The sequence below is a fragment of the Drosophila navojoa genome, chromosome 3, assembly GCF_054131105.1.
Source record: "Drosophila navojoa isolate 15081-1374.11 chromosome 3, UAZ_NAV_1.0, whole genome shotgun sequence".
In the NCBI taxonomy this organism is placed as follows: Eukaryota; Metazoa; Arthropoda; class Insecta; order Diptera; family Drosophilidae; genus Drosophila; species Drosophila navojoa.
The window spans coordinates 28,696,633-28,719,491 of NC_142891.1; the positions used below are offsets into that span (position 1 = coordinate 28,696,633).

General features: G+C 37.0%; 4 protein-coding genes across 5 annotated transcripts; 3 read left to right on the forward strand and 1 right to left on the reverse strand.

Annotated features, from left to right (window-relative positions):
• Window positions 1-3,388: 3,388 nt before the first annotated feature.
• On the forward strand, window positions 3,389-13,475 carry CAH1 (carbonic anhydrase 1). Its single transcript, XM_030388474.2, has 4 exons — window positions 3,389-3,634; window positions 12,108-12,266; window positions 12,331-13,010; window positions 13,066-13,475. Exons 1-3 carry the CDS (start codon window positions 3,601-3,603, stop codon window positions 12,948-12,950), a joined length of 813 nt encoding a protein of 270 aa, XP_030244334.1. The 5' UTR covers window positions 3,389-3,600; the 3' UTR covers window positions 12,951-13,010; window positions 13,066-13,475.
• A 3,566-nt stretch (window positions 13,476-17,041) lies between these two features.
• LOC108658175 (C-type lectin 37Db-like) lies at window positions 17,042-18,030 on the forward strand. Its single transcript, XM_089257799.1, has 2 exons — window positions 17,042-17,450; window positions 17,507-18,030. The coding sequence occupies exons 1-2, from the start codon at window positions 17,384-17,386 to the stop codon at window positions 18,001-18,003; spliced, it is 564 nt and encodes a 187-aa protein (XP_089113925.1). The 5' UTR covers window positions 17,042-17,383; the 3' UTR covers window positions 18,004-18,030.
• Window positions 18,031-18,216: 186 nt separating this feature from the next.
• On the reverse strand, window positions 18,217-19,716 carry Adat1 (Adenosine deaminase, tRNA-specific 1). The gene is made up of 3 exons (XM_018110828.3): window positions 19,491-19,716; window positions 18,672-19,433; window positions 18,217-18,591 (listed from the first exon to the last, which is right to left on the reverse strand). Exons 1-3 carry the CDS (start codon window positions 19,661-19,663, stop codon window positions 18,249-18,251), a joined length of 1,278 nt encoding a protein of 425 aa, XP_017966317.1. The 5' UTR covers window positions 19,664-19,716; the 3' UTR covers window positions 18,217-18,248.
• A 53-nt stretch (window positions 19,717-19,769) lies between these two features.
• Window positions 19,770-21,059, forward strand: LOC108649556 (STING ER exit protein). 2 transcript variants are annotated; one of them, XM_089257798.1, is made up of 5 exons: window positions 19,770-19,987; window positions 20,051-20,205; window positions 20,420-20,561; window positions 20,622-20,761; window positions 20,822-21,059. In XM_089257798.1, the coding sequence occupies exons 1-5, from the start codon at window positions 19,867-19,869 to the stop codon at window positions 20,975-20,977; spliced, it is 714 nt and encodes a 237-aa protein (XP_089113924.1). In that variant the 5' UTR covers window positions 19,770-19,866; the 3' UTR covers window positions 20,978-21,059. The 2 variants fall into 2 exon arrangements, with proteins under 2 accessions (XP_089113924.1, XP_017954014.1); XM_018098525.3 differs by having other exon boundaries at window positions 20,420-20,761.
• Window positions 21,060-22,859: the final 1,800 nt, after the last annotated feature.

Here is a 22,859-nt window from a genome sequence, read left to right on the forward strand (position 1 = left end):
AGATATAAGAGCTAGAGATTTCAACTTTAAAATGTCCGTATATATCACGCGCATATCGAGTTTATCACTAAAAAACGATAACTCATTCCGATACTTTTTTATCGATAAAAAACCTTATCGAAGATCACTTAAAAAATTATATCTCCTACATCTTTCAAGCTAGAGTCTCCAAATTTAAAATGTATATAAAATGTATTTTATACAATTTCGGTTTTTGTTAAAATTTACCCCCCACCCCTAAATCCACCCCCTCAACCACATCTTTGTAAAAGTCGTATATCAAATACTAGAGACTAGTGATTCGGTATACACATACATTTTAACATTATGATTACGTTCTGAAAGTTTCATTACGATCGTACGTCTAGAAATTAAATTATTCAACAAATAAGTTTTCATTATATTGCCACACTGCAGCGCAACCCAAGCGCAATCGCCTGTATATGCGTGTGTGTGTGTGCATGCGTGTGTTTATTTGTATGTGTATGTGTGTGCGTGTATTTGTTTGTATGCGTGTGTGTGTGTGTGTGTTTGCTAATTATTATTGAAATATCAGTTGCTTGTAGGGCTCAGGGGATCTCGTAGTCGAGCAGTCTCGACTAGAGCTTTCTTTCTTGTTTAGTTTTCTTTAGTTTTAAATCTTATTGATTATAATAGAAAAATAATTGAAAGCGTTAATACATAATGAATAACCAATAAATAAGACCTCATTTAAAATCTTGGATATCTTTACTGATTTGGCGGGAATACGGTTTCAAAGTTTTACTATGCTGCTGCACGAAATAAGGTGTAAGCCACTGTATTTTGAATCAGCAGATCGCAAGACTTTGGCTCTTGGTAAGAATTTGATTAATAATTCAGTGCAATAAACTCTAATCAAACATTTATTTTTGAAAGTATAATAAAAAATGTATTTCATTTATGCAAAGAAGAAAGGTCCATGCATGCATATATTTATATACATATGTGCATGTGTATGTATACAAAGTGCTATTTGTTTTAATAGCCCTCTGGAATCGTACGATGCTTGGCTAGAAATGATTTTGATAAACAGCTTATTAAATTGCTGGCAAACAGAAGATTCGCTCACGTGCCGCAAACACAAATAATATTTGACGTTCCTTCCAAATTAAATTTGCTTTTCGCTAAGTGACCAAAACAGCTGAGAGAAGCGTGCAAAGGAAAGTTTCGAATATAAGAAGGAGACTGGACAACAAATATATTTCCAGTGTGTGATTTACAAATTCGAAGGGATATGCTAATGAATCTTATAAGTCAATTTCGATGGAAACTGAATCGGACTAAGCCGCTCAGTGTGCTGATGTGCCGATTTGACGACTGAAACGAACTTGAATCTATTGAGATCAGAAGATCTCGAAAAGTGTTAATTGCAAACGAACGCTTATTTTTGAAACGCCTAATTTAATGATAAACAAAATTAAAAACAACTGTAAATTGATAGGTATATAGACAGACAGATAATACAGACAGATACATACATATTGTATATTACTGTGCAGCTAGCTCAGGGTAATTAAGGAAAATATATTAGCCTATCTTTTATGTTAATTATCATGGCATTATTTGCCTAAGCTTCGTCAAGTGCTACTCTATGATAGCTGATAGATAAAAGATATAAGAGATAAAAACATAGTTGCTCTGAAAAGTCACCAACAACAATGAAAGCTGTACCCGTGTTTAGTTAGAAGTCAAATAAATAAAAAAGGACAGTAGTGCGGTAAATTGGTTGGACCAATAAAGCAGTCTGTGTTTTGGTTTCATTATCAAGCAAATGGATTAGTTGACAAAACAAAAACAGAGCACAGAACTAGAAAAAATAAAGAATGCGACCATGAAGAAGTTCAAATTGCGACCTATGTCTTGGGTTGAATTCACTTAAGTATTCTTTAGTGAGATCAACTAGAAGTGTTACTAAGAGCTGAGCTCACTTTTAGCTCTAGGAATAACACAAAAGCTAAAAGAGCAATTTTAATAATTATTAACTGTATAAAACAGTTAAATGTTAAGCTGATCAGCGTCGATTCTAGCTAAATCGAAAATTCATTAGAGTTAATCTTTCTTCCTCTGTTGCTCTCACTCTCTCTATTTGTCTCTCCACTCTCTATTCAATAAACGTATTTGACCTTGAATTAGTTAGGGCTAGCGCATATAGAAAAATCTGGATACCACATTCTGATCGTTCCGTATTCCCCTTCGTTCCATATGTTTTTCTGGTTATTGTTGCAATATTTGTTGTGCAATTGCAATTACGGAAATGCATTTAAAGTTTGCCGCTTGGCGTGCACGTGAGCAGATAAAAAAAAAAAACAAAAGCAAAAACTGTGCAAAGTGCAAATATGAAAGCCGTGTCTACATTCATAATTAAAAAATTGTGCCTAAACATTGAGCATACGCAGCGTGGGACGGGCGCGGATATGGTTCCATATTGCGACAATCATATTAAGAATTATTCTATTATAAGTGAGCTAAAGTACACAAATATTTGAAAATTTGTTGCAAATTTGGTTCAACTCGCTAAACTGGCAGTGTGCAACGTGTTATAATCAAATAACGTTGCTGTTGATGAAAATTACGAGACAACAACCGAAGCCCCCAAAAAACAAACATCACCAGCCACCCCACATCCAATTGATCCGCGAGCTGTAGTTCAATTTTCAAAGAACCAAAAAAAAAAAAAAATCAGTTGTTTTAAATTGTGACTATTAGCGGTCCTATGTATGTGAGCGAATGTGTAAGTGTGTGTCACCTGATCATGTTCAGTCTTTGTACTACAACAGCAACAACAATGCACTGGAACTCAACAATAAATGAAGGCGACAATTTCTCCTGCATGTGTGGACACAGTGGGCTCGAAGTATAATTTACAGTTAAAATTCAAGTAAAAGATCCTACCGCAACTAGAAGCAATCCACTTAAAATTAACAGCAAGCTAACAGCCATTGATCGACATGCATTTCAGCTTTAAGTGCCATTTAACAGCATTGCGTAATTGGCACCACAATGCTATTAATGTTAGGTCGCGGAGCTCAGTCCGATTTTGAGCTGTCAGCATACGTTTCCATCGTTCTCAGCCTCCTCTCCTCTCTCCCTTCATCCCTCCCTCAATACAAGCACAGCGTGAGCGCGGCTAAACACAGTAGTCTAATTTAATTGCTCAATTGTCACGCTCTCCTTAGGCTTTCTCTTATTCGTTCGCTCGCTCATTCGCTCGCCCATTCGCTCGCTTGCTTGTTCATGTACTGGTTATAGTGTGCTTTTTCTCCCGCTCTCTCTCTCTCTCTCGCACGGTGTTTCAGTCAGGTTAACCGTGCGTGTTTTTTTTCCCTTTTTCTTCTTTGGCTTCGAAGTCAGCGACGCTGGCGCGAGTCAATCAGTCTACAGTCAGCGGACTAGCTAAGCAGACGCGCTCCCCATATTGTAAACGTTATTCTATCCCTATCTATCGGGTCTATATAAAAAGTTTCGTTGCATTCGCGGCAAGAATCAAACGCGCGAGAGCTACTGCGAGTGCAAGAACAAAAGTCTTGTTTTCTACTCTACAACTCTTTAGTCTGCTATTAACCAAAGATCAGATCTACGATGAGCCATCACTGGGGCTATACCGAAGAGAATGGTAAGCAAGTGATATACCCTAGAAGCGCTACCTTAATTTGGTGCCGATTATTCAAATAGGCTTTACTTAACTTATATAAACAACGGATGAACCGTTAACTGTTGCTTAATTTGAATGCTAGCTTAATAAATCAATGGAGATTGCTTTGAGCAATAAATTCACCAACTTGCTAACTGACAAGATTTTATACTATTCATGGTTATATATACATGTATACGAATATGAATATGTATGCATATCGAGTAAGGGTATTCCAACTTCGAGCGATTACACGCGAATCTCGTTTCGGCTATTTGTTTTGCTAAGATTTTTTGTTTACAAACGTGACGCACGCTGCGCATGCGAACAACGACTTTGGGAAAGTTTTCAAGTATGAATAACATATCAGAGATTTCGACATGTGCGATCTGGGTGCAGTTTTATTGAACGTGGCTGTTCTGCTGTCTGTTTAATTGAGACAACTCTGTTGATTGAATACATATCTGTTATCTAACTGATTACAAACACTTAAGTAATTTGTTAAATTTTTTGTTGTTTGGACTTAATTGTCCGACGCATGAATAATACACACGTGTATATGGAAGCGCTGCTTTTCCGATCTAAGGTACATAGGATGCGAGTCCAAGGTATTTTTTGAAAGGCGCTGTTATTTGAATGTTTTTATTGGATCGCTCAGCTGAAAATATTTATATTTTTGGGTTCATTCCAGTTGAGACTGGTCCGAAACTTTAGCTCGTTCATTCGCTGTTAATTCATTAAAGTTCAGTTTAAACAGAGAAATGACGCTCTGCGCCTCAATTACATGCATCATCGCTTTGCCACTCCACACAATGAACGTACACACTCTTCGAGAGGCTTGGGCACGTTCATAAGTTCGTCGGCTGCTCATAAATATGCGACAGCCATAATTAAATCGTCTACGCGGCGCAGAAACGCAAAAACGGGGTCTGTAGACTGGGTAGACAATATCCGATAATCGGCGCTTTGCACGGGCTGCGTCTCGTGATCGCAACCGTGCACTAGTATGCGGCGGCTGCGGGTGAGGGTGCGGATATGGGTGATTCCCTTGCAACCAGTCGCACTTTGAATTTAAAAGTGTTTCCCAGTTCGCATGAACTGCTAAATATAGCAAAATATAAAGTAAATATAAGTATTAAGTAAATATTTTCGTGAAAATCGATAATTATCGATTTTAGTAAGGTATTGAATTGCTGCAGAAAAGTGTGCACTAATTACAAGCTAAACTTATTTTTTAAAACTATTTTTACAATTTGATGAGTATGATATACGCCTCTAACAAAACGCACCATCTAAGCTTAGCTTTTAATCTAAAATTAGGGTATTTAGTATTCGTTACGTTAGCATATGGGTTTAGCGTCAGTCGACTGGTTTCTCGCTTTGACTGTTTCTGTTTCGCCTTTCCTTTGTGTTTTGTGTTGCCTTTTGAAGGCAGTTCGTTTGCTTTTTGCCCGGTTGGTCAAGTGCATGTGCCGTTCTTAAGGACGTATTAAAGACCGGTTTCATCATGAGTGACTCGTCATGACCAAACCCTGACAAACGTTCTGTCTGGCATATCAAAGCCCTGCCCGTCACATGATAGTCACTTATCGTTCAATAAAAAGAAAGAAAAATGTTTGCATCTACCAAAAGGTTGGGATCCATTTTTATTTTCGGCAATTTGTTTTGATTTGCGTTAAATGTCGCTGATTGCGTTGATTGATTTGACTCGGGTAACTTTCCAATGTCTTTTATATGACTATGCTGCGTTATCGCTGCCCGCCGATCTATCTATGTATATATTCCATTCTCGGGGAATCTGTTTATGGCACACTCCAGTCTAGAGTGGTTCTTAGCTTAAATATAAGTGCATAGCACTCGAGTTTTATTTACATATATTAAACCTACTATACATACAGCAATAAATATTATTTATATAAATGTGTACACATGTGTACATAGACATGCATATATACATATACATATATGTGTATATATATATGTATATGTATATACATATATAAAGATTAAGCGATGTTTTCTAATCAAATCTACCTCTGGCCCAGTCAAAACTGCAGAACTGTCTATACTCTATGCTAGATGAGTAGCAGATTAAAAGTCGCGTGTTCATATTTTGTAAATCAATTTCATTTAAGACGTGAATCGCCTTTTATTGATTAGAGTAACAACAATAACAACAGCTGAAAATAAAAACACAAAGTTAACAACGTTGTAGTCTGGCATAATCAACTATATAATGCCCTGCTTAAAAGTACAAAAATCTTATCAGAAATCAATATCATTGAGTTTTCGGTAGCATCGATATGAGATAGAAATAGAGGATACGACTGCTAACAAGATTAATACGACGTGCTGACGTGCTTGACTCATTTAGCCAAAACCAATATACTCACATTAATTCTTAAAACTGACGAATAAATTCGTCAATCATTACTTAGTTATCGGTTATAAATGAGACTTCTCTTTTGTACTCTCCTTATCTTCTTTGACGCTATGCATTACCTATCCCATGGAATTTAATCTATTTATAAATATATACATACAGATATACGTATATACTTTACTTGTTATCATTATGACTCAATAGAGTGAAGAACTCAAATTAGTAATATCCACTAAAAATATCCTACTTCTTTTGATTTGGGAAAGGTTCCTTCTTATCAATTTGCCATTGTTGTTTGGATTGAAACTATGAACAGAAACAGATTGACTGGCACTGAAATTGTTTTTCCTTTTTTTATACCAATTTAAATTTTAATGCTCGATAATATTAGAATATTGAGTAGTTGAAACAATATAAATATATTGCAGTATAATGATACATAATAATAATATTATAATCTTATTCGTAATTCCAATCTATCTATCTATATATATATCTATCTATATATATGTATCTGTAGATCTACATATGTATATATACATTCATCGATTTACTCTATTATAATTTTGTAATATATTCCACTGACGTCTGTAAGCCATAAACGGATCGACACATAACTATTTATTACAAAACAATAGACAATAATGAATATGAATATATCTCATTGCCACGCCCATTTCAAGCAATCGCATAGGTATATATAATAAGTGTTGAAATAACCGATCTGTGAGAAACAGATATAGAGATATAAAAACAATCATCCAAAGTGCTTAAGAGCTGATCAATGTTTTCTAAAGCTCCATGCTGAAGGTGTCAGAAAATGATGCTTGGGATAATATTGTCCATATATATTAATATATATTTTGTATATATGACAGTTATTTTTGGCTATGGCATTAAAATTAGCGTTTGATGTGATAAAAAATATATCACATATGTATATACATATGTGTCAGATAATATCTATAATATATGTGCATATATATACACACTTTTAAAAAAAACAGCTATCAAATTTATGAGTTGGAAAACTTTGCTCTACAGATGAGCATTCCGGGTGCAAAAATTTTGGGCTGTACGTGACAATTCAATAAATTTTCGAAATTTGCATGTTATTCTTCTATAAAATTGTGTGTTGTTAAGCTGTTAAGTTGTTAAGTTGCTTTTAGGTTTTCTTAATTTTCGTTTTTATGGTCATTCAATAAATCTATTTCTGTGGCTGTTCGGTCACATGCAAACAAATAATTTGCACTAAAAGTACAAAAACGTCTCTGAAAGGGGCTTTGTCTTCTGGAGGGTTGTAGCTAAATTTCCCAGCAAGTGCCATGGCTTACCGCACTAATGGGGCTTCACAAATAGACGGGATGCGAGACGGGCTATATAAGCCGCAACGTTGGGTCATTTCAGTCTGACATTGTCGAATAAATTGACATATAAATATGGCAATATATATCTACATATACATATACCTTGTTCTATAGTCTGACTCACGCAGGAACAAGCCGAATTGCGAATTGCGAACGACATTCATAGCTTATCCCAGGGTCCAATTAGCAAGCAGTTCCTTAGCTCATAAACAACAATGAAAACACGCAATAAACTCATGATGAACTGCCTATATGACACTGTCTCTATAAGTTCGAGCTGCCTACTGTGCGCTTAAGAGATACGATCGTGCAATTTAAGTTAATAGTTGCGACTTTTCTACCCGTTTTTTATTCGTCAGCAGAAACCGTTTTTCTTTCCTGCGTTCATCTTGAACAACATATGTACTCTGTACTCGAACCAAATGAATACCCTGTAAGCGGTGGAAATGCGTGTAGTTTTATTGTTACTTATGTAAGGTAAATATATGCTTTCAGATCGATTAATATGTTATTTCTAAGGAAATGGGATCTTTATTACAGATGTCTCTCTACTCGCTATCTTAGCTAAGAAGATTCCAGCGCTTTCGACAATGTCGTTTGAAGTGGAATTTATGAACAACAACTGTATTAAATGAATCTGAGCTCAATTGCCATACGATTACAGGGCAATCCTAGTCGTTCATTTGAGCATCTGTCAAACAAAATAGTTGTTTGTTTTGAAACTGAAACGAAAGAAAATAGCTGCGAAATATTGTGTAAATTCCAATGAAAATGTTACTTAATTCCTTATACTCCGGCAAAAGTTGCACAAAACTAGTTTTTGTCCGGCTGTTCAATTGATCGTTTCATACAGATATACATATATGTATATAATAAATATAATTAATGTGTAATGAGATTAGGTATGCTATGCCGAATTCAGAACGTTCAATTTGCTGTTAATTCAATTAAATAATCATTTCGATTTTTATCGCAATTTACGTTACTTTTTTCGTTCTGTACAAGTTAGCAAATTGTTTGAAGATCGTGTTGTCATATATATATGTATATTATATACTGCAAATGTCATTCATCTGACATGATTCCACATCAATCAATATTGTCAATTACAGGCGTGTGCGTTTCCTTAGCGGATGTTTGCGCACGTGCAAAAACTTGATAATTTTTCAAAGGGCATGAAATTTACTCATTCGTTTTCTAACACTCATCGAGTTTAGACTAGTGAATTAGAGCATCAAATCATATCTACAGGGTAGTTGAGTCGGTTGTTTATCCGATATAGCGTGTGGATCTGTAGAATTGACTGAGCATCATATATTTGCCAGTCAGTGCAGCAGCCACAGCAGCAGCTGTTGCCTGAAGTGGCTCAAAATAAGCTACAATAAAAAATAAAATAAACAAGAAAGCTCTAGTTCCAACTGTTCGACTACGAGATCCCCTGAACTCTTCAAGCAACAAAAATTTCAAGACACACACGTATGCATAAACACGCATTGCCTGCAGCGTGGGCTTACTATGGGAACTTAATTGTTTAATAGCTTTTCTTGTTATCATGAAACTTTCAGATTATGATTATAGCATGGATGTGCATACATTTGCCAAAGCACAAGTCTCTAGTACGCAGGCGTTTGCTATTTGCGCAGTAAGCAACGACTGCGCTTGGGCTGCGCTGCACTGTTGCCAATATTATGAGAATTTATTTGTTGAATAATTTGATTTTGATTTAGATTTTTTAAAATAACGGGGTATTGGTAATGAGGTATCGATTTTTAGTGAGAAACTCGATATCCGCACATATATACGGACATTTGAAAAAAATTTTAAGGCTCTAGCTCTTATATCTTCTGAGATCGACGCGTTCAAACATACAGACAGACAGACGGACAAGGCCAAATCGACTCAGCTCGTCGCCCTGATCAAGAATATATATACTTTGTTACATACTTTTAATAAAACCATTATACCCTGATTTCTCATTTTCGATGGGTTCAGGGTATAATAAAAATGAAATTAGCAAATAAAAAACAAATCAACAGAACGCAGCTGTCAAAATGGCAGCTTTATGTGCGTACGAAATAATTGGTTAATTTATCATCAACCGGATATTTCGACTAAAATTGAGATATGTAAAAGGATTGCAACAAAAGTGCAATAACAGCTTCCATAAGTATCGCATACATACAGACAGACATGAAATGGGAATCCCAGCGTTTCGTAGTTTTATCTGCTGCTAGCCGTATATATCTAAGTGAATGTATCAATACAATTCTATTGGCATACTGATTTCTCTATCTGCTATTCGATGAGCTTCAATGAAAGAACGAGATACATATGTATGTATATGCATGGAAACTCTATTAGTTCGTGATGGTCGAAGTAACTTCAATACACATATATATTTGTCAGGAGAGAGAAAAGGAGAGAAAGAGAGGGATTCAATGATTCATGAGCCGTTTTTCAGTTGACAAAGGATCATTGATTTGGTCATATGGCTGCATGTTTTCTACAGCTACAAGTAGCCTTTGTTACTATTTACTCTATTATTTTTCACTGTCAAGTATCGATGGCAAGCCCAAATGTATCGCATGCAATCAAATTATCGACTTTTTCGCATAGTTTACGTGTGCGTTAGTCTGCCTGGTGTATGCGTGATATCACAACTATCGCGTCCACATCTACCTGGGGTGTTTGCATAACTGATCGGCGAAAAAGAAAAATTCGAAAATGCAGTGTCACATGTGCTAATGGTAAACTTCAAAACGGCTTTAGATTGGGAGCTCCAGTTGCATAGCGAATACGTGATTTATTTGTTTGCACTATATATATGAATTAATACACCCTATCAATTTGCCTGTCACATGGTGAAATTGCGTATTGCTTGCACATTTGAAACTCATGCTCAGGCTTTTCTACACCTCCAATTACATAATTAGCACTGCCTGTATGCCGATAAAGAAAATGCACTGTTATAAATACGTGTATGATTTATTGGAAATCACAAGAATTAAATACTTTAGGACCCCAATGATGTATCATGTGGCACAGGCAAATAGACAAATGAGTTAACTTAGATAAGGTGAACGCCAGATTAAGTGCACCTTCCCATTTGTATTTGTAAGATATATCGGTTGCCACGCCCACTATCAAATGTCGCCTACTTTTGTCTGTTACGCTCCACTCTGTGCCGTGCGTCGGCAGTGCCGGCCGTATTCCAAATATCACATGACTGGAGCGGCTCTAGCCCTAGTCACTCTCTATGCCCCAGCACGTGACGGCACATCAAAGTCAATATTTGAGTTGGTTTTGCTGTTTGTTTTTGCTGCAGCACACGACAACAATTAAAAGCGCAAATGCAGCGGAAAATAATAGCAAAATATTAAAAGAAGATAAAAGACTATGATAAAGTAAATAATCATTTTATACTGCTATCTCCGCTGATTGCTCTGTGTCAAGATAAAAATTCTATGTCAAGCAGATGGATGTTAGTCACATATTGTATTTTACAACAAATTTTCTGCAGGCAGTGACATTTACTTTATTTAACTTTTTATGAACTTCTAATTACCATCTGCTAACAGCAGAACAGGCGAACACGAAAACCAGCACGAGTTAAAAGTTAATAGCGAAAACGGGTTTGTTCTTATTTTACGCCGGCTTTCTTAACGATTTTTAAGCAATTCCTCAATTCCATTAATTTATTTTGTTTCTATTGGGATTTCCAACATTTTTAAACTAAAGTTTTTTATTTATTTTCTTTCTTATATAAATATTTGTCAAGCTCTATGGCTAAGCCACAAGAGGAAGCACATGAAAGCTTTTGTTTAAATATTAAGGTACATATAGGCACCACCCAGATGTTAAAATGTTGAAGCCTTAAAATAATATACGTGTTATTGTCTTCATAGATATTCTTATCATTAAAGACAAGAGCTCTATAAATGCCTTAAGTGATTTAGTGTAGAAATGAAATATGTAGACAAACCTACGTAAACCGCTTTCGACTTAAAATTCCTTGCATGAACTGTGCACCAAGGGAATTTAGGTTTGTCGCTAGTATTATATAGGATCTGAAATATTAAGATAAGTTCGCTACCTAAAATGATTTGGACATCGCTTTGTTTCCATAACTGAACACTGACGGAATTAAATTCTTAGACTATAATTACGATATAATACAATTCCTCTTTGTCAAAGGATTTAGACTTTGAACCTAATATATGAACTTTAAGGATTCCGTCACAAAGTCAACGCTCAAACCAATCAATCTTAAAATTTAGATAGATATTCTCTGGGTATTACGCTCTAATAATAACTAATACGAACCTTACTTGATATACTTTTGTATAGAATTGTGCATTTTAGAGAAAAACATGTTACGAAATCCAACAGTTATATAACTTATTAATCAACTTATTAATGGCGTTAATTGCACAGATTTTTCTTGTGAGCCCAAGGACAAGATTTTAAACTTGATTGATGGCAATTTAATTTATTGAGTTCTGGGCCACATGCTAAGAGAAAAGTAATTTTGGATTCTCCTTGATTACTCTTTGATTTAATGACAAATAGTCTGCAGTAGTAGCATTTATAAATAGATCGTAAATATACAAGTCGAACTAATAAATGATTGTAACATGTGGTAGCAATTAATCTAAATGTCCTTTGGCTAAACGAGGAGTTAATTAACGCATGGTTTCCTCCGCAGGACCCGCACACTGGGCCAAGGACTACCCCCAGGCATCGGGACATCGGCAGTCGCCCGTGGACATCACTCCCTCGAGTGCCAAAAAGGGTAGTGATTTGAAGGTGTCGCCGCTCAAATGGAAATATGTGCCGGAGGACACAAAGAGTCTGGTTAATCCAGGTGGGTGTTATATTCAATTGGGTAGAAAGCGAAGCTCTAGCTAGTTTCTTACATATCATCGCAGGCTACTGCTGGCGCGTGGATGTCAACGGCGCCAATTCTGAGCTAACTGGAGGACCGCTGGGCGATCAGATCTTTAAATTGGAACAGTTCCATTGCCATTGGGGCTGCACCAACTCGAAGGGGTCGGAGCATACGGTCGACGGAGTCTCCTATTCGGGTGAGCTGCATCTCGTGCACTGGAACACCACGAAGTACAAGTCCTTCGGCGAGGCAGCTGCCGCACCTGATGGACTGGCCGTGTTGGGTGTTTTTCTACAGCCGGGCAATCATCACGCTGAGCTGGACAAAGTGAGCAGCTTGTTGCAGTTTGTTCTGCACAAGGGCGATCGCGTCACGCTGCCCCATGGCTGCGATCCCGGCAAGCTACTGCCCGATGTGCATACGTATTGGACATATGAGGGCTCACTGACCACGCCGCCTTGCTCCGAGTGCGTCATTTGGATTGTGTTCAAGACGCCAATTCAAGTATCTGACGATCAACTGAATGCCATGCGCAACCTCAATGCCTACGACGTCAAGGAAGAGTGTCCTTGCAATGAGTTCAATGGCAAGGTCATCAACAATTTCCGTCCTCCGTTGCCGCTCGGCAAACGAGAGCTGCGCGAAATTGGCGGTCATTGACAATTGGATTGAAAGGGTCTTACGGTCATAGTCAAAATCGAAAGGAATCGAGTCGTGTTGCTTAGCTAGCTTTATATATATATGTATATGTATACGTTCATATACAGATATATACATATATATGTATATAAATATACCTACATGTACACAGCGTGCACCGCATTTGTATCGGATGAGCTGCTCTGACCCATATACCTCACCCACCACACCATGTATACCCCTACTTTCCCACGCGCTGAGCAGAGCATCAGATGCGCATTGTTAAAGTCTCGTTTTAGTTTGTACTACTTGATAAACAATCACTTTTACCTCTTGTTATACATATATATACTTGTATGTATATATGTATATATATATATTATATGCGTGTTTGTTTGTCTGTGTATTTGTAGCTTGCGTCTTGCACCTGTCGAGTGCGTTGTACGTTTGTTTGTTAAACATTTGCTAAATGACAATTAGATTACACTTAATGGTATTACATAACAAATATATTACTTTTAGATGTTGCATATTGAAAATGAACAACTTCTGTTTTATTACTCGGGTGTGAAGAGCTTTCTGTATAACATTAAAAAAAAAAAACACTTATTTCCCATTTACAATGGATTATAAAAAACAAAATGGTCCTAAATAAGCAACGCCCACATCATATCGCTATTGTTTTATTTATTTCCAACAAAAATGTGATTCTTGCAATTGTTGATCGAATAATACAAAATTCTTCCTATGATCCCCACAACAGTTTCGGATATTGAGCCTCTACAAATCATTTGACATATGTATATATTGCCATATGTATGTACATTTATAACAGATTTTATGAGTACTTAAGAACAAGAAAATTGTAGCATGCTTTTAGGCGGGCTTCATAATCTTTATTTATATAAAAGAGAGTTGTGAAAAGTGTTTCTACACTTATAACTCGAGATCTGCTGGACCAATTTTCATTGTTTTTGATTTGTTAGATTTGTCTCTGCTACGAGTAGGATAGTGGATCTTAAAAATACTGAAAAAATTTCACGAATACTTGAAATTAGCGGTTTTTTCCCTAAAGATTCAAATTTCCATTGATACTCAGTAGGCTTGATAACAGTGACAGTTTTCGGTCCTTCTCTCATATTATACAATAGTATAGAAGTAAATAAATGTAGTCAGTCAGTCTACGGCATAGCCTCAGGCGAACCTGACTATTCATAAAAAAAAACACCTTTGATGAGCAATGTGATTCACGCGTCGATACTCAAAGGAAAATTTAAAGATGAGGAAGTTCTTATTCCTAGGGTTCCGATGATCCCAACAGACATGCCCTTTGAGTTTAAAGGATTGAAGGATTGAATTCCCGATTCGTCTTGCCTTCGCCATGACGATCAACAAACCACAAGGCCAATCTTTGACTATTTGTGGCCTCAATCTAGAAAATGCGTGTTTTTCTCATGGTCAATTGTACGTGGCATGCTCACGTGTTGGCAAACCATCCGCATTATTTGTTCTTGCACCTGACCGAAAAACAAAGAATATCGTTTACCACAAGGTGCTTGAATGAAAATCCGATTAATAAATTAATCAGAGTGTATCCCAACCTGAACAACATAGCTTTCAACAATGCAACGTTTGCCGGGCCAGCTAGTATATCATAAATCCATCCGGCATATGCAATCGCAATATTTTTATACTCATTCACGAAAATGAGTATATTGGTTTTGTGCTATGTCCGTCTTGCTGCCCGTGTACTCGTCTGACCACAGTTTATTTCGGCGAAGCTAGAGATTTGAAATTTGCAAGACATACTCCTGTATATCTCCGATTTTTAAAGTGCTAAAATTTTCTTGTTGTTAGCTTGTTGAGCTTACCAAAAATGAAGTGTCTACGCCCAGTAGGGGCGTGGCAAATCGAGAAAAACTGAATTTTCTTCAGTATTAGAGCAAAACTTAGCTACTAAGCTGCTGATGGGGTGTGAATGGGCATTCCGCAGTCGGTAACGCCCGACTGCACGTTCTTACTTATTTTCTTAATGTCTTCTAAGATTGAAAAAACGAAATCCGCTCTAAAGCTGTGGAACATAGAATATTTCCGATGTGACAGATATTCAGAACTACTAAATATGTATGTATATAAAAGTCATAATAATCTCAATATATTTATAACTTACCGTCATGACGGTCACCCCAGATTGGACTGCTAATTCAAACTTCATATCTCAAAGTTTTAAGGCTAGAGTTTCAAATTGGGTAGTTGAGTTACTGATAACCTCTAACGACGATGATATCTAAAAATATCTTGTAATTTTCACACTGTAAGCATAAGCATTTTAGAATTACATTCCTTAAGACTCTTTCTAAGGACTGACCAAAGTTTTGGGTCCCGACTAGAGACTGTTAAGTTATTGTGAATATTATACGATTAGTACGTGGTAATAATTATACCCTGAACCCATTGAAAATGGGAAATCAGGGTATAATGGTTTTGTTAAAAGTATGTAACAGGCAGAAGGAGGCGTGGCAGATCCCACAAAGTATATATATTCTTCATCAGGGCAACAAGCTGAGTCGATTTAGCCCTGTCCGTCTGTCTGTCTGTCCGCCCGTCCGTCCGCCCGTCCGTATGTATGAACGCGTCGATCTCAGAAGATATAAGAGCTAAAGACTTCAACTTTTTTTTTAAATGTCCGTATATATCACGCGCATATCGAGTTTATCACTAAAAACGATAACTCATTCCGATACTTTTTTATCGATAAAAAACCTTATCGAAGACCAGTTATAAAATTATATCTCCCACATCTTTCAAGCTAGAGTCTCCAAATTTAAAATGTATATAAAGATGTATTTTATACAATTTCGGTTTTTGTTAAAATTTACCCCCCACCCCTAAATCCACCCCCTCACCTTCATCTTTGTAAAAGTCGTATATCCAATACTAGAGACTTGTGCTTTGGTGTACACATACATTTTAACATTATGATTACGTTCCGAAAGTTTCATTACGATCGTACGTCTAGAAATTAAATTATTCAACAAATAAGTTCTCATAATATTGCCACACTGCAGCGCAACCCAAGCGCAATCGCCTGTATATGTGAGTGTGTGTGTGTGCGTGTGTTTGTTTGTGTGTATGTGTGTGCGTTTGTTTGTGTGTATGTGTGTGCGTTTGTTTGTTTGCATGCGTGTATGCGTGTGTGTGTGCATGTGTTTGTTTGTATTCGCGTGTGTGTGTGTGTGTGCTAATTATTATTGAAATATCAGTTGCTTGTAGGGTTCAGGGGATCTCGTAGTCGAGCAGTCTCGACTAGAGCTTTCTTTCTTGTTATACCCTGAACCCATTGAAAATGGGAAATCAGGGTATAATGGTTTTGTTGAAATGTATGTAACAAGCAGAAGGAGGCGTGGCAGACCCCACAAAGTATATATATTCTTGATCAGGGGGACGAGCTGAGTCGATTTAGCCCTGTCCGTCTGTCTGTCTGTCCGTCCGTCCGTCTGTCCGTAAGTATGAACGCGTCGATCTCAGAAGATATAAAAGCTAGAGACTTCAACTTTTTTTTTCAAATGTCCGTATATATCGCGCATATCGAGTTTATCACTAAAAAACGATAATTCATTCCGATATATTTTTATCGATAAAAAACCTTATCGAGAGTCAGTTAAAAAATTATATCTCCCACATCATTATAGCTAGAGTGTCCAAATTTTAAATATATATTAAGACGTATTTTATACAATTTCGGTTTTTGTTAAAATTTACCCCCCGCCCCTATATTCACCCCCTCACCCACATCTTTGTAGAAGTCGTATATCAAATACTAGAGACTTGAGCTTCGGTATACACATACATTTATACATTATGATTACGTTCTGAAAGTTTCATTACGATCGTACGTCTAGAAATTAAATTATTCAACAAATAAGTTTTCATTATATTGCCACACTGCAGCGCAACCCAAGCGCAGTCGCCTGTATATGTGAGTGTGTGTGCATGCGCGTGTTTGTTTGTATGTGTATGTGTGTGCGTTTGTTTGTTTGTATGCGTGTGTGTGTGCATGTGTTTGTTTGTATTCGCGTGTGTGTGTGTGTGTGCTAATTATTATTGAAATATCAGTTGCTTGTAGGGTTCAGGGGATCTCGTAGCGAGCAGTCTCGACTAGAGCTTTCTTACTTGTTTTCTAATTGTAGTTTTTGAACGATACTCGTCAACTCTTATTATTCATTGATTATTGGGATTCTTATCAAGTTGCTTGTTAAGCAATGCTAAATTATATTATATAGCAAATATATATATTATATACAAATTATATATATCGAATATTGGAATAATTATTACTCATATCTTATGAGTAATAAGAGTAAATAACTCCAGTGTGCGGACATATTTCTAGTCTACGTAATTGGATTTATAACTTTAAAGCGGGCAGAAGTCGAGTGTGCGCATCATAAAAGATGTGTGGATATATGGTTTTCTGCATGTTATTGCTGGATGTGCTGACGCAAAAGCGTTTGGTTGAAGGTGAGAAAATTAGATATCAGGTACCAAATTTGTATACTGACAAGAATTGGGAGTAGCATTTAACTTTAGAACCCGATTGGAGTATAAGCAAGTTGATATTGTACCAGCAGAACATCATGCACAGCTAAGGCCCTTCGAGCAGATCGGTCGTAACTTTTATTACATTGGCAACGACGAGCTTAATTGGTTTCAAGCGGTGCAAGAGTGCCGCAAAAGGGGTGGCAATCCCATTAGTTTGAAAACAAATCAGGAGTTATTAAATCTGGGACTACATCTGAACGCAAGTCACGAATATTGGGTGGACATCAACCGGCTGGGCCAGGAGGAATATGTTTCGATAGCAACCGGATTAAGACCCAATTATATCAATTTTCTCGTTAAGGATGCGAATGAGCTGAACGACTCCAATAATACAAAAGAACATTTAAGTTGTGTGACCTTGTTTAAGGGTTACGAAGATAGTTTTGTGATGAAAGAGGCGAACTGCATGGAAAAATCTAAATTCGTTTGCCAACTATCGTCACCGCGAACCATTTCTATTGTGGTCTGGTAACATTTATATATGTATGTATACCTAATATATGTATGTTTCAAATATTGTATAATCTTAATATAATAAAATTCCATTTTTATACAATTATATTTAACCAGACAATATAATCCATCTAATGTTTTTGATCAATCTTATTATTTATATTATACTCTAAACATATATTTAATTTTATTCAAAACATGTTTCTTACTCAATTTATACAAGCGAGCATAAGATTACTGTCAAAGTATGGAAATTAGCCTCACTCAAATCCTTCCATCTTTTTGCTGAGTTCGATCATTTACCGGTTGTCTTCTAAATTCGAGCAGCTCTTTGGGCTTAGTAGTCCATGACATAAAATATTCCCTTTTCAATTGTTGCCAAGCTAATTGATAATCTTTTGACAAGGCTTTTACCTCGGAGTAACTCAAGTTTTTAATTTCTTCCACCCTCAGGCCCAGCTTTTCACGCACTTCTGAGCAGCCTGATAGCAATTCCATAAAGTTTATGAATAATTTATATTTACTTACTTCTAACGCGGCTTGCGTTGTGTTTAGCCTCTGTTTGGTGACACCCTGACGCTTTCCATTTACTGCAATCTCAAATGGTCTATATTTATGAATATATTTATGAATATATATAAATATATATGTATTGTAAACATATTAAATAATAATCGAAGACTTCACCTTATCAAATCTGGCACCAGCGCCCATATCAAACTGCTAGGCGCTGGCTGCCAATCCATGCGCTGCGCCAGTTCAAAGGTTAAATTCTTATCTACACGTATGCAGGGCTGCTGCGGTTGATATCGTTTCAAATTGCACTCTCTGCCCTGCCAGCGACGGTAAATGGCACGTTCCAGGCTCTCAGGATTTGCCTCGGTACAGCAAAAGTTGTAGCTACTAAAGTATATAGGTTTGTCTAACAGCATGTCGAGCAGCGCGCCTTGAACTCCGAGCACATTCCAACGTGCCAATTTGTCGCTGCATGACATAGATAAAGTGCGTTCGCCTCTACCCGGTTTCGTCCGCAGCTCTGCTGGTGTTTGCAACATGTTATCAGAGAGGGGAGTAGTCGGTTGATTTAATAGTTTAGCACCCGTGTATACCGAAGGGTTATTTATTAGTGGCTGCGCAGTCTCTAAGTCTAAACGCGATCGTTTTGCTGGAACTCCACTTAAGCGTGTAGCGTCAGCAATAATGCATGCATCGCCACACGGCGTTTGAGTGCTTAAAAAATGATACTTCAGCTTTTCGTTGAGCGCAAAGCAACCTGTTGCTGACTGCCAGATAAAAACGGACTGGTCCTCATCTCGCGTTTGAGACATTGCATTCGAGAGCTCGTTTTGCAAATAACGTAAGAAGGCGCGACGGGCTAACACCTCAGCATGACAATCATTGAGTATATAGCCTCTATTACAAAGTCTACTTGGGCCGATACACCTAGTACTAATGAAATCTGTATAAATATAAACAAATAATCATATTTCTTCAATTCGTACCAACCCTGTAGCAAGAGCAACAACTTTGCCGGCTTGTGCAACTCTGTCATACTGCACTATGCCAGCTAAAACTGTCCATTGGTTGTTTACGGGCTTCCCAGTTTGTGGCAAATCACGAAATTTGTTATAACACAATTCCGCAATTTCTTTTAGTGAAGGTTCAATCTTAGAGCTCATGTAAACCACTTGCTAACAAGAATATACATACATACGTAAAGCAACATCAACAAATTAACAATGTGGTAAAGTTATCGATAGCTATCGGGAAATATAGATGTATTTATCCAACACTGCACATTAAAATTGGCTGGCGTTCTGACCAAAATATATGTAAATATTGCTGAAAGTACATTTTGTTGTTTAAATAATAGAAAAGCAATATGCCGAAAGTTGTATCACGTAGCATTGTCTGCTCAGATACAAAAGATCAAGAGGAATATAACGAAGAGAAACCGTTAAACATATACTATTGTTTGTGTAGCAAAATGTCGCTCATTTTGGGTTCGTAATAATGTGTTATTGCGTGAATAAATGTTTATATTAAATATACAAATGTTTTGATAGATTGCACATTAGAACAGTTGCCGTTGCGCGAGGCGGATAATGCTCGTGTTATTGATGCCAATGCACACGCTAATAAGCTGACATACAACCCAGCGCCTAAGATGATCTACATACGACGCAAAGGAAAGGGCATTGAAAAGCAGTACCGTTATAATGTATGTACATATATACATATGTAAATAATAATACATAAGACAAGCACAGTAAAAATTGCCAATGAGAGAATAACTACATAGGTCTTGAGTGTGACACTCGTAGTCCCTGAAGTCTATGTATGTAAATATAACACTCGTAATTTTTTGATCCACTCAAAAAAGCTTTTACCTATAGGATAGGACGCATTACATATAAACGTAATATACTTTCTAGTGTCGCAACTGTAATCTGCCATTGTACTATCGCCATAATTCCGACTCCCACGTGACCTTTGTCATGAGCAATGCCTTGCATAAGAATAAAGGAGAAAAACCACTGGCGCAGCTCCTCGCAGCGGAGGCAAAAGCCAAGGCAGGTAACAACAAAAACTGCATCAGCAATATTAGCATAGCCCATGTGGCGACGACACCAACAGTTGCTCCCAGCGGTGAGAATTCCGGCATTTTGGATGACAGTGGCAAAAAAGTTATGGTCACGCGGCACACCAAGAATATGGGCAAATTTAGCTCGGTAACCGTATCCACAATAGACGAGGAAGAGGATGAAATTGAGGCGGTAAGCAAAATAATTTATGAGAAATTGTTGTGCAATATATTTAATTGATATTTATTACAGCGTGAGATCGCCGATAGCTATGCAAACAACGCCCGTATTATTGAGAAGCAGCTACAACGCAAAGGAGGCAAACTGGCGGACCTAGGTGCGAAGGCCAAGACCGAAGAAATCCTGCCTCCACAGAAAAAGCAACGAGGCACGCTGCTAGAGAGATAATTCGTATTAATAGTGAAAGTCCATACTAATAATTAATATCTACAGATAATAAAAGTAATATTATCCATAGAATGAAATACCAATCAATCGGTATATTGCGACTTAACATTAATCCTCAATATGAGACGCACCTACGAGCGACCCTGAAATTACAAATCTGTAGAAGATACACCTTTTCCGCTTGTCTAATTTTTATATCCTGAACTCATTTTCAATGGGAAATTAGGGTATAATGGTTTTGTTAAAAGTATGTAACAGACATAAAGAAGCGTGGCGAAGCGCAGTCGCTGCTTACTGCGCAGTTAGCAGAGTACGTACATATGTACATATGTATGTGTGCATAAAAGTGCAGAATGATTAAACTATCATATTGTAGGGCTTAGGGTAACTCCTAGTCGAGCAGTCTCCTTGCATATTTAACGTACTGCTTTCTAGGGCAGTCTAAAGTCTTCTTTTAAAGTCTGAACTTTATTCGCTCTTTCGGCATTGAACTTATTTAAATAATATTGAGACCAAGTAGCCCAGTACTTGTCAAGACTTGAATTCGAAGACATCGACATATCAGCAAACGATCTATAAAATGTGTTGCAATATTAGGATAATATTACTTATGCTATGGTTGGCATTTTGTAATTGTTATCCAAGCAATACAATATCTGCCAGTGACGACTGTGTTCGTATTAACGATTGCGAAGACGTAGTATATGTAGCTACAAAGCTCGGTAACTTTGATTCCGTAAACTTTTGCAACAAAACTACGTATACAGTTCACTGTCCGGAAAAGCAAAAGACAATTGTTCCTGAATATAAAAATCGTAAGTATTTAATATAGTCAACTTAACGGGTATAGCGTTAAGTTGACTATTGCGGACAGACGGATAGATCTTAATCGAGTCAGCCGATTATGAATATATATACTATATACATCCCATATTGATTGTTTAATAACTTTTCTTGTGAGTATATATACATATGTATGCATTTGCCAAGGCATAAGTCTCTAGTATTCGAAATACACCTACACCTGAGGATGAATAAATCGAAATTCTATAAAGTGTATATGTAATGTATGGCTCAAGCAGTCGGTACCGCTCGACTGCAGCTTTCTTACTTGTTTCATAATCTATCTACATATATATATTTAGGCCTTTTAGTTTGCGATTATATGTCTACTCGCAGTGGCAGTCGATTAAGTTATTCTTTTATATTTCAGACTGTTTGAAATACGCAAAGATGGATGGCATCTGTCCAACAGAATTGCTTATAAGGAACTCTTCTGTAGCAGCTGAGAACGAATACCCCTTTATGGCATTGGTAGAGGTGAAAAATAAAACTTCAAATTTCACAGTTGTCTGTGGGGGGACATTGATAGATCAAATGTATGTACTAACGGCAGCACATTGTTTCGATATGAGAAGAAACCAGTTAGGATTGTAAGTCAATTATAATTAAAATAATTCTTTTGTATATGTATAATATGTGTATATTGTAAATATTAATAGCCAGATTTCTGTTCGGCTGGGCGCTCATGAAAGAATTTCATCTGGTACACAATATTATGCCACAGAAATTGTACACCCCGACTATAGTGGCGATACAGCAGATATATCTCTATTGAAATTGTCAAAGCCGGCAAATATAACAAATAAGGTAAAGCCTGCTTGCTTATCGGAGAGTCCTTCAAGTGCCAATAAAGAATATCAAGTTGCTGGTTGGGGCTTTGTAAAGCCGAACGAGCTAGCGGATACTCTACGATCGGGAAAGTTGGTTTCTGTGGAAATTAAACATTGTGCAAAACCTGAAGAAGAGCTGAAAGGGGATCAATTCATCTGTACAAAGCCGAAGCAAAACTATGGAGATGTTTGCCCAAATGATTCTGGTA

What these genes read in the sequence shown, in the direction of transcription:
- CAH1 (XM_030388474.2), top strand. Translation starts at nt 3,601, where the DNA reads ATGAGCCATCACTGGGGCTATACCGAAGAGAATG. An exon ending in GGGCTATACCGAAGAGAATG is followed by an intron (nt 3,635 to 12,107) that starts GTAAGCAAGTGA and finishes TTTCCTCCGCAG; the next exon opens with GACCCGCACACTGGGCCAAG. An exon ending in AAAGAGTCTGGTTAATCCAG is followed by an intron (nt 12,267 to 12,330) that starts GTGGGTGTTATA and finishes ATATCATCGCAG; the next exon opens with GCTACTGCTGGCGCGTGGAT.
- LOC108658175 (XM_089257799.1), top strand. Translation starts at nt 17,384, where the DNA reads ATGTGTGGATATATGGTTTTCTGCATGTTATTGCTGGATGTGCTGACG. An exon ending in GCAAAAGCGTTTGGTTGAAG is followed by an intron (nt 17,451 to 17,506) that starts GTGAGAAAATTA and finishes AATTGGGAGTAG; the next exon opens with CATTTAACTTTAGAACCCGA.
- Adat1 (XM_018110828.3), bottom strand. Translation starts at nt 19,663, where the DNA reads ATGAGCTCTAAGATTGAACCTTCACTAAAAGAAATTGCGGAATTGTGT. An exon ending in GTTGTTGCTCTTGCTACAGG is followed by an intron (nt 19,434 to 19,490) that starts GTTGGTACGAAT and finishes AGATTTCATTAG; the next exon opens with TACTAGGTGTATCGGCCCAA. An exon ending in CTGGTGCCAGATTTGATAAG is followed by an intron (nt 18,592 to 18,671) that starts GTGAAGTCTTCG and finishes TCATAAATATAG; the next exon opens with ACCATTTGAGATTGCAGTAA.
- LOC108649556 (XM_018098525.3), top strand. Translation starts at nt 19,867, where the DNA reads ATGCCGAAAGTTGTATCACGTAGCATTGTCTGCTCAGATACAAAAGAT. An exon ending in CAAAATGTCGCTCATTTTGG is followed by an intron (nt 19,988 to 20,050) that starts GTTCGTAATAAT and finishes ATGTTTTGATAG; the next exon opens with ATTGCACATTAGAACAGTTG. An exon ending in AAGAGGATGAAATTGAGGCG is followed by an intron (nt 20,762 to 20,821) that starts GTAAGCAAAATA and finishes TATTTATTACAG; the next exon opens with CGTGAGATCGCCGATAGCTA.